At 34.6% G+C, this 17500-nt stretch overlaps 1 protein-coding gene across 1 annotated transcript; it reads left to right on the top strand.

The window, feature by feature from the left end:
• Positions 1-8492: 8492 nt before the first annotated feature.
• Positions 8493-15856, top strand: LOC137654664 (uncharacterized). The gene is made up of 3 exons (XM_068388555.1): positions 8493-8516; positions 12658-14726; positions 15295-15856. The coding sequence occupies exons 1-3, from the start codon at positions 8493-8495 to the stop codon at positions 15422-15424; spliced, it is 2223 nt and encodes a 740-aa protein (XP_068244656.1). The 3' UTR covers positions 15425-15856.
• Positions 15857-17500: the final 1644 nt, after the last annotated feature.

The raw sequence follows: 17500 nt of genomic DNA, 5'->3' as shown, positions 1-17500 counted from the left end.
CTGAAAAGAAGGGGCACTCAAGATATAAGAAAAAATAAGTGGCTACCATAAAATCTGCACTCTTTGGTGTACTGTAGACGTAATAGCCCCTCTGCCGTTTCTAGTCCACTGCAGGACAAAGGCTTCAGATATGTCCTTTTTCATGCCTGGGGTTTAGCCAGTTTTCATCATCACGCTGGCTAGTGCAGATTGGTGATCCCACACAACAAACCAACTTAGTATGGGTGTCCCTGGCTGGTAGCCTACAGCTTTGCGGATTACGGTAATACTCAAACCCTTTCATCTGTTTGAAGTATTTCAATTCAGATAAGAATATATATATATATATATATATATATATATATATATATATATATATATATATGTGTGTGTGTGTGTGTGTGTGCGTGTGTGTATAATATAGTAAATTTGGCATATTACTTTACGTTTACAACGAATAGACAATATCTCAAGTGGTATCCAAAAATCGAAGACAACCTATCTTCGGTCAAACAGAGGCCCCGATAGTTTTCAGGATATCATGAAAACCGCATTTAACATTTCTCCATTTCTTATCTTGTGTCAATACGAGTTTCGAATAATTTTTTATAACGTGAGTCGCTGCAAGGTAAAGTCACATGACTCCGTTATAGTTTTAATTCGAAGCAAAGACTCAAGCAGGGTTGCCAGGTATTCCAAATGAGAAAAGGACAACGTCTGATTAACTGCAGCTTTAAAAGGCCAACCTAATAGTGGAAAAAGGCCGAAAATATAGCATTTAAGGCTAACCAATTTTTCAAAAAGGCTAAATTTAGGTATCTAGCGCGGAAAAAGGAGAAATTTGGATTTTTTTAGGCACGAAAAAGGCCAACCTGACAACGCTGGCACAGAGTTCACGTAAGAAGACAATGCTCCCAACGATTCCCGGAAGAACACAATGCTCCCAACCATTTAGGTCTCACGCTCAGTTAATCTTTCTGGTTTATGGGATGATGTTTTGTATCAGTGATTTTCGAAAAAATAAAATTTGCTTTCTTGAACCTCGAGTGCTAAATTTAGAGTTAATACAGAATCATTTAAGTGCTTAGGAACTATGATCTCCAATACAGGGTCTTTGGAATTAGAGTTTAGTGAAAGATTGAAACAAGTAAAGCAGACAATGGCTAAGTTAAGTAAAATTTAGAAAACAATTCTCCTGAAATTACATATAAAAATCAGACTATATATCAGTTTAGAGAGATCGGTGTTACTGTATGGATATGAGTCAATCTCCAATAGATTTAGAAGGATATTGGGAGTTGAATGGCAGGACAGGATTAGAAAAGAAACTATAAGAGATTACTCGAGTGCCATCTGTAGATGAAATCATAATAAGGGGTAGATGGAGACGGTTTGGGCATGCTCTTCGCACTCCCCAAGAGAGATTAGTTCACCAAACGTTTAGCTGGGCTCCACATGGCACTAGAAGAGTTGAAACACCTAGGCCTACATGGTTGAGGACTATGAAGCGTGAAGTAGATGATGAATAGAAGAGTATTGATTTAAAATCTAAAGCTAGAGACGACTACCAAAATCTAACTGAGGCCCTTTGCATCAATAGGCGTGACAGGAGATAATGATGATGATTAAATATTTATTTCATAGGTTAAACTTTCTAGTCTACAAGATGATTTTTTGACCCAGTGATTTTGATACATGAGAAAATTTGCTTTCTTAAACGCTGAAATCTAAACTTGGACTATTACATATTAGTTTATGCGACCCGTCATAAATGAACCCTTGAGTTTTTTCGGGGGGAGGGGGAGAATGATTCTGATATCTTACTCCTGGATCCTAATTTCGACTTTTCGAAAAAAAAAATTATAATTTTACCAATGGAATATGAAACTACTTTGTGGTTTTACGCACAGTTAGTTGTGATCACGAGCATGGATTGGAAAACATACTAAGAAAATAGAAAATGGCATGGAAATAAAACTGTGATTTATTCCAAATGACCATACGTGATGAAAAAATGTACAGAAAAATATCTTCAGAACAAAATCTTCAGGAAAAAATTCTTCAGAAAAAAATCTTCAGGAAATAATTCTTCAGATAAAAAATCTGAAAAAATTCATAAAAAACTTCAGAAAAAAAAAACAGAATCTTTAGAAGTAAAAAAAAAAAAACTAGAGAAAAACACCTTCAGAAAAAAAACCTTCCAAAAAAAAAATTCTTCAGGAAAAATCTTCAGAAAAAAAAATTCATAAAAACCTTCAGGAAAAAAACTTCAGAAAAAAAAATCTACTGAAAAAATTATCTTCAGAAAAAAAAAATAAAATTCAGAAAAAAAATCTTCAGAAAAAAATTTCATGAAATAAACTTGAGAAATAAAATGAGGAATCTCCCCCATATATTAAAGAGCAAGTGTCTGGGTACACAAACACACACACACACATACAGACACACACACACACATATATATATATATATATATATATATATATATATATATATATATATATATATATATACATATATATGCATGTATATACATATATATATACTGTATATATATATATATATATATATATATATATATATATATATATATATATATATATATATATATATACTTCCTTCCTATCATAATGAGCAGCATTGCCAACCGTATGACTACTCTGTCTCATCACGTTTCTCTGGTAGGGGGGAAGGAGTAACCACAACCTGATGAGAGGCGGTACCCCAAGAAGTAGTTAGGGGGAATGGGTTGAATCTGTTTGTGTGCGTGCATATCTAACTAAATGCTTAGTGGTCATTTTTGACGGGTCGCATACACTAGCCATAGAATAGTGTGCCTGAGCGCACCCTCAAGCAAGAGAACTCTCAACCCAACACAGTGCAAGACTACGTTACAGAGGCTATGGCACTACCCAAGACTAGATAACAATGTCTTGATTTTAGAGTGTCCTTCTCCTAGAAGAGCTGCTTACTATAGCTAAAGAGTCTCTTCTACCCTTACCTAGTCCTAGAGGAAAGTGGCCACTGAACAATTACAGTGCAGTAGTTAATCCCTTGGGTGAAGAAGAATTTTTTGGTTAACTTAGTGATTTCCGGTGTATGAGGAAAGAGGAGAATGTGCAGGAATGGGCTAGACTATTCGATGTATATGTAGGAAAGGAAAAATGAGCCATAAACAGAGAGTTGGATCTAATGTGGTACTATCTGGCCCGTCAAATGACCCAATAACTCTCTAGCTGAAGTATCTCAACGGGTGGCTAGCGCCTTGGCCAATCATTACCAATTTCAGTGTAGCAGTATACATCTTCTCTATCTTGTCATTCAAGATATCGATATGAATCAACTGATTCTATCTTTCCAAAATATTACTTATCTTCCCGGTTTTCATTTACCATCATTAGGTCTACTACAATAATTGTACATAGTATTTCACAATTAAATATTTTTAATATTTCATCAAAATCTGGAAGCAAAATTTTTTTTTTCAGTTTAAATTAAAAACTCTGAATTGTTTGTGTTTTATCATTATTTATTAAAAAACTTTCCAAATAAAAAATATTTTGTTTTTAAATTTCCGAGATCGAGTTTTCTATCGGTTTATATTTGGTTCGATGACTAATCTCGCAAAAGCTTAACTCAGACTATGACATTCATTGTCTTTCATTTTTAGTAAGTTCTTATACCTGACTCATGTGTATGTGCGTGTGCGTGCGTGCGTGCGTGTGTGTGTGTGTGTGCATATATATATATATATATATATATATATATATACATATATATATACATACATACATACATATATATATATATATATATATATATATATATATATATATATATATATAATTTAACCATATATGCACATACGTGTATTTATATACATGCACACACTAATATGTATGTATACATACACACACACACACACACATATATATATATATATATATATATATATATATATATATATATATATATATATATATATATATACATACAGTATATACCGGGCTCAAATGTTTAATTACCCGATTAGGAAGATCATTTCACAACTTGGTCACAGCTGGAATAAAACTTCTAGAATACTGTGTAGTATTGAGCCTCATGATGGAGAAGGCCTGAATATTAGAATGAACTGCATACCTAGCATTACGAAAAGTACGAAAAGTAAGAAAGAATAGAATAGAGGTAGAGATAGAGAGAGATGAAATTCTCAGGCTAAAGTAATTGAGCGAAGAAGTATAAAGAATTGGAACACCCAATTACTTGGTCTCCGATCCTTTGGATCCTTTCTATAAAGAGATCATATAACTCAAGGTCTATAGAATACCAGGTCTACCCACGCGCAGGTAAATTGGGGGTTAACGGGGATTAGAGGGGTAAACGTTAAGTGGGGGTAAATTTTGTGACGTCACTGAACACCAGTGGCCGGCGAAAGAGTACTATTCAGCATTAGCTTGCTTTGCAAAAGTTCTCCTTTCTTTATTATCCCGTTGAAAATAACATTTCTATTTCAGAAAAAAATAATATAAGATATTTTGGTGACTAGATTTCGTTACAAAATACTTCCTGTGAGAAGGTTTTTAAGGAAAATAGTTTAAAAAGTCGCATATCAGAAGAGAGCAAATATTATTCAAATCCTTTGTGGAAATATTGTTTCACCAAATGTACAATTAAGCAACGTGCATGCATATTTAGATACATTTTCACACTAATCTTTTACTAATGTCTCAAAACTAAATTTTAAGAATATCTATTCAAATAAAGTTGTACAAACACACTATAGAAATAAGTGATCATGATTATTACATTTTACAATCCTCTAATTTCAATAGTTATTTTCCTAGCAGAAGTTATTTCTTTTAATTGATATTATCATTTTAAAAATATTTCGACAACGAACAAAATGAGTGACTAAAAGTGGTAATCCCATTTTATTTGGAATATCTAATGCTATTTTTTTACTACTCTGTTGCCATGTTTGTCCTTTTTCCCCATGATAACTTATAATATTTTTCAATATTCTTTATCGGATCAGTAAATTCTTTTGATGGCTTCACTAATTCCTTATTTGCTGAGCTAATTATACCTGTCCACGAATTGTCCCCCCTTTTGTGCATTAGGGAAACTTAAGGGCAATGAAACCGGCGAAACAGTCTAGACCTCCTTTCTATTTTGCATCATCCAGGCGTTTAATTACCAACTTCCCCTATACTTTTTGTAACATCATTTCCTTCACCGTCGCATTCATCGGGCAAACAAAATTTCATCGCAGATAGCCTTAGCTCACTTTGAAATGATTTGTTATCTTTATCTTGAGAGAGAGAGAGAGAGAGAGAGAGAGAGAGAGAGAGAGAGAGAGAGAGAGAGAGAGAGAGAGAGAGAGAGAGTATCATTATCAATAAAACAAAAGGTTCCAGCTGTTAAGTTATCTATTTTGCAATTGGGATTTGTATTATATTTTGACCTTATAAGGTAACTGTCCTTCTCTAATAGATGAGATTTAGCACTATATTTAACTGTATCCAACGCTGGGTGCTGCAGACTTCCATTTATCACAAAAAGGTAAGGAAATGTTCAAGTCCCATCTTGATTCATTCTATAAATCAATAAAATTATTTATTAAATATAATTTTTACCATTTTTAACAATTTTGGCAAAGATTCACAAGAAACTGCCGATCCTATTTGGAATGAAAAAAGACAATTATTTCCAATTACCATCAATAATTTTACTGGGTGTCGTGCAATTGAAGATTTCATCCTGATTTTGTAAGTTCAACCCTTATTAATTTCTGAACATCTTTGTGTCGTACGGAACTCCAGAGATAAAATTGACTTATTTTTTCCAATGCTTATCTAAAAATAATCCTTTGCTACAGAAATATTGAAGCGATTTCGTAATTGTTTCTAATATCAATTGTACAGCTAATTTTCCATTCATACGCTGAAAGCCACTGACATTTATGTTTCTCCAAGTTTATATGATGTTTTCAGATCACTTTTACTTTATAAGTTCCCTTAGCAAAGAGTAGTGGACAAAATCACCGTCGCTTTGCTGAAAGCCATTATCAAATAAATTGTTTCTTATTAGTATAATGAGATGTGGAGCATCAGCAAAGACACAAACAACGCGATCGGTGATGCGGGATTTTCAATCATCGAATTATGCACACTTATGCCTAAAGATTTCCATAAACTAACGTTGGTAGGACCTTGGTCGTTAAGTATAAACATTACAGGAAAACTTGCTAGTTCTATCTCAACGATAGTATAACTTTTAGAGCATAAAGAGTATCTGAATCTTAGTCATAACTACATTTTTAGGCAATGCTGCATTCATCAAATGATTAGATAGAAACACGCGCAAATTATTTCTGATTTGTGCTTGAATAATTTGATAACAGTCTTTAAAATTCATGGTTCGACATCCAAAATATACTAATACAACTATTTAACGTAAAAATGGAGGAAAAGAGTGGAATATTGAACACCAGCTTCCTTGTAAGCAAACTGTAAAATAGTAAATACCGGAAAACAAAGGCTGGTAAGTCAGACCACGGTGCGGTGTGACGTCATCTATAACCGCATGGCTAGCCTGCGCAGTAGAGGACACAATTTGGGTCGCTGATGGGTAGACCTAGTATTCTATAGACCTTGATATAACTGTTTATTACCTCCGCCAACGAAGTTGGAAGGAAGTTATGTTTTACCTCCTGTTAGTGTGTTTCTCTGTTTGTGAAGAGCTTCCAGGCCACAATTTTAATTGTAGAGTAATGAAACTTACAGGGATTAACTATTATGTAAAAAGCTGGAAGTTATTAAATTTTGGAAGGTCAAGGTCAAAGGTCAAGGTTACGGTCAAGCAAAATGTCCAAGTCACGTAATCAGCCATAAGTTTGGACATCGTTGTCAGAGAGACTTCAAACTTGGTTCATATTTGAGTGTATGAAAATTCACGCCAATTAATACATGTTTAGGTTAAAGGTTACGGTCGAGCAAAAGGTCGAGAAATAAGCTGCCGTGGCGGAGGTCTGCGCACTACTGAGTGCCCTTCTAGTTTTGATCTATAATAACTAAATATAGGATTTTTTCATACATGCAAAATCACATATATTGCATCCAAATTAAAATTTTATGTGTGAAAATAAGATGAAAGAAAAAGGAGGATAATACATATCGAAAGAAGATATAATAATAATAATAAAAATAATAATAATAATAATAATAATAATAATAATAATGAAAATATTAATAACATTAATAATAATAATAAGTCATAATAATAACAATAATATTAGTAATAACAACAACAACAACAACAACAACAATAATAATAATAACAATAATAATAATAATGATAATAATAATAATAATAACAACAACAACAACAACAACAACAACAATAATAATAATAATAATAAGTGACTTAAAAGTTTTTGTTTTGAGTTTCCAGTGTCTCAGCAAAAAGAAAGTACGAGGAGATAACAGTTAGTTATCTGGAAAAATGATATCATTAATTTAAATTCCCTCTTCTCCTCTAACTGTTATTGAAAAGGTTTCCATTAATTTAAATTCCCTCTTCTTCTCCTCTAACTGTTATTGAAAAGGTTTCCACTACTAAACATTCTTCAGGAAACAAAAAAAAAAAAACATCTAAACATTAAAGGAGAGAGAGAGAGAGAGAGAGAGAGAGAGAGAGAGAGAGAGAGAGAGAGAGAGAGAGAGAGAGAACCATGTCTACAAAAGCACCGCAAACTGTCCCACGCCAATGCAAACACCCATCAATTGTGTATACGGTCATGACTTCGACTCCACACCCCATCGTAGGTCAACCGTTTCTCAAGTGGCTCTTGAAGAGAAGCGATGGAAACCTCCCAAGATCTGCACTGCTGCCGAAATGGGCTAAAGAGCCAAGAGGAACGCCTCCACGCTCCAGGTGTTTCCGAAAAGGGGCGGTGGAAGTTTCGTGACTTGCAAGACCGGGGGGAAGTCACCGAACACAGGTGGGTGGGTCACTGGGTAGCTTAGTCGTAGTTTGCTTCCAGGGGAGCAGGGAACCTCGTCTCGATATCTCCTACGCCGGACTGCTAACTGTCTCCAGTTTGCTTTGAACTACAGGAAGGGGCTAAAGGTAGGACGCGCTGGGTCCTGAAACAGCTAGAGTGCTGGTAAACAGAGCTTCTTTGATACATCTGGAAGACATATCTACTGTCGAGCCTAGTCCTGGAAAGGCTAAGGTTCCTGCTGGTAAACAGAGCTTCTGTGACAGATCTGGAAGACACATCTACAGTCGCACCGGGTCCTGGAACTGCGTGAGTTCCAGCTGGAAAACAGAGCATCTGTTACAGATCTGGAAGACACATCTACCGTCACGCCGGGTCCTGGAACTATTTGAGTTCCTGCTAGAAAACAGAGCTTCAGAGACAGGTCTGGAAGACACATAAACCAAGGAGTGTTCGCGCTTTCTTCTGACATTGGCTACCATCATCATTTACTGATAAACGTACCTCAAAGATGACACTTCTTCAGTACTCAAAGGTAAGATCCCCAGTTATTATTATTATTATTATTATTATTATTATTATTATTATTATTATTACTTCGTAAGCTACAACCCTAGTTGGAAAACCAGGATGCTATAAGCCAACGGGCTCCAACAGGGAAAATTAACCCAGTGAGGAAAGGAAATAAGGATATAAATAAACGACCAGAGAAGTATTATTATTATTGTTGCTACAGTTCTTAAGATATGTTATTTAAATTACTCATTACTTCTCATTAAGCTTATTTCCTTTTCTCGATGGGCTTTTAGTATCCTACTTTTCCAACTAGGGTTGTAGCTTGGTTAATAATAATAATAATAATAATAATAATATCAACAATAAGAATAAAAATATTAATTACAATAATAACAATAATAATAATAATAATAATAATAATAATAATAATAATAATAATAACAATAATAATAATAAAAATAATAACAATAATAATATTCATCATCATCATCATCACATCATAATAATAATAATAATAATAATAATAATAATAACAATAATAATAATTCAGTGAAAATATAATTTTGCAAATGAAGAAATAGAAAACTTACATGAGTCAAACAGAGGTTCTTTTGGGAATACAACTTGAGTCGCTTTTATTTGTGTAAATAGAAAGTAATTAGGTCTTAAAATGCCATTAAAATTACAGAATCCAATACATGAATACGATGAAATTCTTGAAACAAATCTTCATTGATAAAGTGTGTGTGTATATATATATATATATATATATATATATATATATGTATATGTATATATATATATATATATATGCGTGTGTGTGTCTGTGTGTATGCGTGTAAGTGTGTGTGTATATATATATATATATATATATATATATATACACACATATATATATATTTATATATATGTATATATATACACATACACATACACACATATATATATGTGTGTATATATATACATATATATACATACATATATATATATATATATATATATATATATATATATAATGTAAATATCACCCACCATGGCATTTAATGCCGATATCTACCTTTGGGAATTTATATCCCCTGGAAATTCATTTATGACAAATGCCTCTGGTTGGGCAAGGATTCAAACCTATGCCCTGATCATTGTCTATCTTGATAGCTAGATTTGTAAAGTCATCCCAGCAGGCATTGTTTCGATTCAGGGCATAAGTTCGAATCCTTGTCCAGACAGAAGCATTTGCCATAAATGAATTTCCAGTGATATGCATTTCCAGTGGATATGCATTTGGGGCCTGAGAAGTTATTCAGTGTAAATATACAATTGTAGAAAACCCCGTTTTAACATACAACTTCTAACATACTTGTTATTGAACAATCGGATAAAGGTTTAAAGGCCGCTCATGAATGGAAGAGGAGAGGGACAGTGACATTGTCCTATCGAGCAGGAGAATGTCCTAGAGACTGACCATATGATCAGCCCTCAAGCCCCCTCCACCCAAGATAGGACCAAGGATGGCCAGGCAATGGCTACTGTTGACTCAGTAGATAGACCTATAGGCTCCCCAAAACCCCCAAACCTTAGCTAAAAAGGATGGATGGTAAGGTCGCAGACACTAGAGGCACTAACTAGTCTGAGCGGGGGTTCCCCCGTCTGGCAAACACCAGGCAGAGACGTTACCAATCGGGCCACAACAACGATTTAAATCATGTGTAATATCACTACTTCATAGTAATGAAAGCTGCCCATCTTTTGAAAAAATTGCTGCATCAGCACATAAAAAAGGAAGCTATTTTTCTGCGACGAACAAAACAACAAAGATCTGAGAGTAATTTTAGTTATCTGTAAGCTTTTTAAATGCCATAGATACTGTATGAACAAAGATCTGGCAGTAATCTTAGCCTTCTGAAGGCATTTTAAATGTTATAAATTCACTCTGATCAAAGATGTTGTCTGAGCATAGATTAATGAAAGGATGAGATGGTTATCTCCCATATGACAAAAAGCATCAAATTCTTTACTAAACTGGGGTCTGCCATTGCATATGCTAAAGTTTAATGATAAGTATAAAGCTATGGAAAGAATAATGATAAGTATAACAATGAGACAGAAAAAGAGCATCATGGATACGAGAGCAAACTAAAGTAGAGGAAAAGAAATGGACATGTGCAGGACATATAAAGATAATGACAGATAATAGATGGACATTAAGAATAACAGAATAGGTATCTACAGATTGCAAAATAAGCACGGGAAGGAAGAGAAGACGATGGATTGGTGAGCTAAGAAAGTTTGTGGGTATAGACTGGCATAGAAAGACTATAAACAGACGCATGTGGAAGGACATGTCTGAAGCCTTTGTCCAGCAGTAGACTAGTAATAGCTAAATATGTCTAGTAATGGCTAAACATGTCTGAGGCCTTTGTCCTGCAGTGGAAAAGCAACAAATGATGATGATGATGGAAATGGAAAATGGAAATTTGAAGCTTACCTTTCTAATGTCTTGAGCATATTCATTCACATCAACATTGACTATTTTTTCTGTTAGATTATTCGAAAACTTTTACTTATGTAAATTAAATCTTGGAGAGTTTAAATATGTAGTTAATAAAAGCATTAAACTTTGGAAATTCCTATATAAATAATTCACTCTTTTCTAGTTATCAACTCCAGCTTATAGGAACTATAGTCAATTTTTTTTAGTGAGGCAGATTTGCACCGACTCGCAGGGGTGCCCTTTTAGCTCGGAGAAGTTCCCTGATAGCTGATTGGTCGGAAGTATTTTTGTCCGAATACTTCCGACCAATCAGCGATCAGGAAACTTTTCCCAGCAAAAGGGATACCCCTGCGAGTCGGTGCAAATCTGCCTCAATAAAAAAGATTGACTATAGTCAGTCACTAAAAAAGATTGACGATAGTCAGTCACTTTCCATTTATCTTCAAAGACCATAAAATTTTCTTGAGATAAACACCCACTTTAGAGTTCTCTTGCTTGAGGGTAAACTTGGGCACACTATTCTATCTTATTCCTCTCCCTCTTGTTTTGCTAAAGTTTTTATAGTTTATATAGGATATATTTATTTAAATGCTACTGTTTTAAATTATTTTCACAATCCTTGTTTCCTTTCCTCACTGGGCTACTTTCCCTGTTGGAGCCCCTGGGTTTATAGCATTCTGCTTTTCCAACTAGGGTTGTAGCTTGGCAATTAACAATAATAGAGGATCATTTTAGATTTAAAGATACTAACTAACAATTTATCCATATCAGTCACTTTATCATTTGATAAACAACATACATAGATTCTTTAAATAACTCTCAAAAGTTTAAATTGGCCTCTCAGCAAAATCTCCTTCATTCCAAGACCACTCAACCCTAAGACTTTATTATATGATCGAATAACTTTACTGTTGATGGTAAAAGTGTTGAGAAATCACATAAAAATAACAAGAGGGGCACTAAGTAGAGAGCAGACCTCCGCCGCCGCAGCTTATTTTTCGACCTTCTGTTCGACCTTGACCTTTGATCTTAACATGTATTAATTGGTGTGGAATTTCATACAGTCATATATGAACCAAGTTTGAAGTCTCTTTGACAACGATGTCCAAACTTATGGCTATTTATGTGAATTGGACATTTTGCTTGACAATGACCTTGACCTTTGATCTTGACCTTCCAGAATTTAATAATTTCCAGCTTTTTATATAATAGTTAATCCCTGAAAGTTTCATTACTCTACGATTAAAATTGTGGCTAGGAAGCTGTTCACAAACAAACACACAAACAGGGAGTAAAACATAACCCCCTTCCAACTTCGTTGGCGGAGGTAATTAAGATTAAAGTACTTACGAGCTCCGTTGGTATATTTTTCCTTATAAATACGAGACCTGAGTCCAAGGTCCTATTAAAATTCATTCGTATTTCAAATCTTAATCAAGTGACTTCACAACATTAACTCAGAATGATGAGCTGCTTGTGTAAAGGTTTATCATCGAGTCAACAATATTTCAAAATTCTAGATAATCCTCCTAGATATTTGCATAATGAACCTTACTCTACTTAAATAAGAATAAAATAAGGCTAAAATATACAGGCTGTGAATCATTAAGTTTGTTGTAATAACAAGTGTACCACAACTACTAACTTATTTATTTTCTTCTCTTTACAGAGACTATTGATCTTCACAATAACTGCATTCATTTTGGTAGGAAGAGGTATTCCAGTCAGTGGTGAAAATCAAAGATTGCCAGAAAACTTGGGAATCACCCCAACACATTATGGAGTCAAGGTGGCAAAAGAACCCAGTGAGAACTCTAAAGGAAACATGACACCAACAAAACCAATGGATATATTACATCAAAACATAAGCTTGGATATTCCCTTAGTGCTGGGTAACCTTCTGTCAACATTTGAAAATGTGGTTGGCAGTAACATACTTAAAAAGAGTGGTGTGATTTCTGATCTCACTGGTCAGTTTACAAAGCTTCTGGGCCAATTAACTGTTGTATCAAATGCTACAGAACACAGTTCAGAGTTATCTTTCATAACGAATTTACTCAGATCAGCCCTAGATGATTTTAAATACATTAACAGACCAGGAAATATGAAGTCTTACATTTTCAAGACAATCCTTGATCAGTTGCCAGAAACTGAGGACCTGCAAGATGTTATTTCCGATACCTTGGGAATGCATCGAAGGTTTGGTAAAGCACTGGCGGAAATCATTTCAGCCATTAAAAAGGTAAACAGCCACGGGATGAATAAAGATACGACCAAGAACAAATTTCTCAAAAAAGATAAATTTAAAGAAAAATATGACAACGATAAAAGCAGCACGGATGATGATATCGAGCTTGACGATGCTAACAGGAAATTCATGGAGCTGGTCAAAGACATATTCTCTGATGAGTTTGGTACGCTAGACTTTTTCCAACAATATTCAGGTAACAAATCCCATATAAATGGCACAGATTTATACAAGCCAAGTAATATTACTGCTTCTGGTATCTGGATGATGGTCAAGTCCACATGGCAAAGAATCTTGTCTTACGTCAAACGAGAAAATTCTTTGAAAGCTTTCATGGATATGACTCCAGTGAAGATCATAGATAGGATTCTTAGTCTTGGAGACAATGTGAATCTGATAGGCTTTTTAGCAACAAAGCTTGATCCTGATTTTGCTCTGTTTTTAACCAATGAAATTAATCCATACCTTGGTCCAATAAGGGATACTGAAAGTTTCTACAATTTTATGACTAACTATGGCCTGAGTGGCATTATTGAATACTTCACTTCGGCAAAAGTTGGCTACACCTTGAACACAATGTCACGACTGATGTCGGCTTACCTGCAAGATACAGTATCAGAGGATATTGTTAATGAATACATTGAATTCATATCATTTAACAATACAGAATTAAGTAATATGTACAAATCATTTGTGGCAGGCCAAAAAGATAACTCAAGTAATGACGAGGGTAATAGTTTTCATCGTTTTAAAAGGCAGGCAATTACTGACATCGGAGAAGCCTTCAAGTACCTCACAGATTATACATTTGGATCTAGGACTGGTGAAGTGGATACAGTTGGATCTAGAAGTGTAGAGACATCTGGATCCACACAGGATAGCTATGCTGAGGACCTAACGCAAGATGGGATAGCCAGGTCTGGCTACAGTAATTATGGATATGAAACCAGCAAAAGCGGCGGTGGGTATGGGGGTGGTGGATACGGAGGAGGTTATGGTGGTGGGTATGGTGGAGGGTATATGGGGAATATGATAGATCCCTACATTGCCTTGGGTGCACTTGCACTGGGAACCCTCTTGGGATTCTTGCTATTCCGTCTGATTAACGGCACCAGGAGACGAGGAAGACGCGACATCAACGACGGATCCCTCTCGCTCTGGCTGTCGGATGTCCCCGAAAGGTTTTTCTTGTGGGGTACAAACAATAATGGAATTAAAGAAGGTTTTGAAACCAAGAATGATACTGCGGAAAATTTTAACTTGCCAGCTGCTCTTAGGGGTGATGTTTGGTCATCCGATCCATTGGTTGGGGATGAATATTTCCAAGAAGAATTTGAAGAGGATGACGTTGCTGATGAACTTAACCAACTCTGGAGAATATACAAAAACACTAGCGATCCAGCCTGTATCCATTCACACTTGTGTCATGTATTGGCTAACAGTACAGCAGAAGATCTGACAGGAAGAGACTCCAGCATGGCATTACTTATGTAAGTACAGACCCACTGTTATTCAAATATTTCAAAGTAAAGCTAACATTGGCATATAATTGATATTCAACTCATGTATGTTAAAATATTTGTTAAATAACAGTATTCAACACGACTACAATATGCTTTTAATACCTGTCTTCGATTTTTTTTTTGAGTTTTTATTAAAAGCTATCTCTTGCTTGAGGGTACACTCGGGCACAATATTCTATCTATTTTTTTCTCTTCTTGTTTTGTTAAAGTTTTTTATAGTTTATATAGGAAATATTTATTTTAATGTTGTTACTGTTCTTAAAATATTTCATTTTTCCTTGTTTCCTTTCCTCACTGGGCTATTTTCCCTGTTGGGGCCCATGGGCTGATAGCATTTTGCTTTTCCAACTTGGGATGTAGCTTAGCAAGTAATAATAATAATAATAATAATAATAATAATAATAATAATAATAATAATAATGTAATTTTGAGATAAGTTTTAAATACTATTTTGTGTAATAAAGAAATTTGTTTTAGATTTCTCTCAGAAACTCTATATAGCTGTCTGTTACTCATGTAATTTCACTCTTTCCAGGGCATCCGTGAGTAACCTGATGGGGGTTGTGAGATCAGGACAACTTGTGGATCACGTAACTCAGACACTGGCAGTTGGGGGTCCCTACACATGCTCGCCACATCTACCTACTTGCCAATACCTTCTATAATGTCCTGCAAAGCATGTCGATCTAAAATTTATTGGCATTAACGGAACACTCCTGAATTATGAGATATATGAACAGCTTTTATTCATTAACTGATTTTTAAATAGTTTTCTCAGACAATATGCACCTTCTAACTACATGATCCATTCAGTCAACATGGTAAACACTCTTGATGTAAACTCCTCTAATTCTGATTTCTGAGGAAAGACATTAGTCAGTAGCATCTTAGTCAAGCACATTATAATTTAGACACTTATTCATAAAGCCACTTCAAAATCAGGGTAAAACAGCTCAACTGTCATACTGGAGTTGAGTAACAGCTAAATCAAAGTATAGTAACCTGTCTATCCTTAAGGGCCACCTTGAGGACTGATAAAGTCAGAGAAATTATTAAACAGTTTAGAGGCACTCAGTATCAAATGACCATAAGATTAAAACGTAAGTAACCAGAGCAACCTCTATTATTATTATCATTATTAATATTATTATTACTACTAGCTAAGCTACAACCCTAGTTAGAAAAACAGGATGCTATAAGCTCAAGGGCCCCAACAGAGAAAATAACTCAGTGAGGAGAGGGATTAAGTAAATAAATAAACAATAAGAAAAGTAATTAACAACCAATTAAGAACCGTAACAAGATTAAAACAGATCCGTCATCTATAAACTATAAAAAGAGACATATGTCGGCCTGTTCAACATATAAACATTTGCTGCAAGTTTGAACTAAAACCAAGACTGAGAGAAAGTACAAAAGAGCCAAGGACTCCACAGTTGGATAAGAGTTTTAAACAAATTCTGAAACCCCACGACATCTGTTGCTGGTTATTAGAAGCAATGAAAGATAATAGTTTCCATTTATCACAAGACCAGAAGGTTAGGCTAGAAGTAGGTCTTCTGCTTTTACTCTAAAATTGTTGTAGAGGACTAGCATATGGCAATGTTTACAAAATTTCGTCTACTTTTAGATAATTTTTCATTATCTTTGTCGAATATGGGAGTACTTTCAGACGTTAATTGGTTTATATATGGATGAAAACAGTGTAGTTTACTTATCTAATTCCTATGATCTCCATTTCTCGTTGGAAATAAGGCAACCAGGTCTGGAATGAACGAAATAAGGGATGTATAGGGGGTGGGTTGTACTTAACATCTAGCTTATATACATATTACTATTTTTCTTTTCTGTATGGTTTACGATCCCCGAGATACATCAGATGTATGTCCAGTATAAACACGCAAAATACCCTTGATTTAATCACAGCCAAAAGTTCAGACATATAATAATGGAAAAATCAAGAGTATGACAAACCACTATATATGGCATTTATAGACTATAAGAAAGCTTTTGACACTGTAAACACTTCAGTGGTAATGAAAGCCCTTCAAAGGCAAGGAATTGATGAATCTTATGTGAGAACAGTGAAAGATATCTATACGGGAAGTACAGCATTCTTAAAACTACATCATCATCTCCTTTTACGCCTATTGACGCAAAGGGTCTCGGTTAGATTTCGACAGTCGTCTCTCTCTTGAGCTTTCAATTCAATACTTCTCCATTCATCATCATAGGCGTGGGTCTTTCAACTCTTCTAGCGTCTTGTGGAGCCCAGCTGAACATTTGGTGAACTTATCTCTCTTGGGGATTGAGAAAATTCAGATTGAGAGAGGCGTTAGTCTTCTTTCATCTAAAAGATGTTTTTTCATCTCTTCAGTTAGACAAATAGAATTGCGTGTTCTAAACTCTTCATACAACCTTAATTGTATGATAAGAACATAAGTAAAAGTAATGTATTTCATGTGGTATTGATTATGTTATTCTCCATATTATGTAAGTTTTAATGTAAAAAAATATTTATGTAGAATAAAAATATTAGTAAAACATTAGTAAGACTTATTGCTCATTTCGTCAAACCATTTCACTATTACGCAAAAATTTTAGAGGTATTCCTGTAAATATATCACAGTAATGACAAGGATGTAAAATGGTTCACGTTCCGTAAACAAAAGGTTTACTTTACACACACACACACACACACACACACACACACACACACACATATATATATATATATATAT

The sequence above is a fragment of the Palaemon carinicauda genome, chromosome 1 (genome assembly GCF_036898095.1).
Source record: "Palaemon carinicauda isolate YSFRI2023 chromosome 1, ASM3689809v2, whole genome shotgun sequence".
NCBI classification, from domain to species: Eukaryota; Metazoa; Arthropoda; class Malacostraca; order Decapoda; family Palaemonidae; genus Palaemon; species Palaemon carinicauda.
This window is presented reverse-complemented; position numbering and strand designations above follow the sequence as displayed.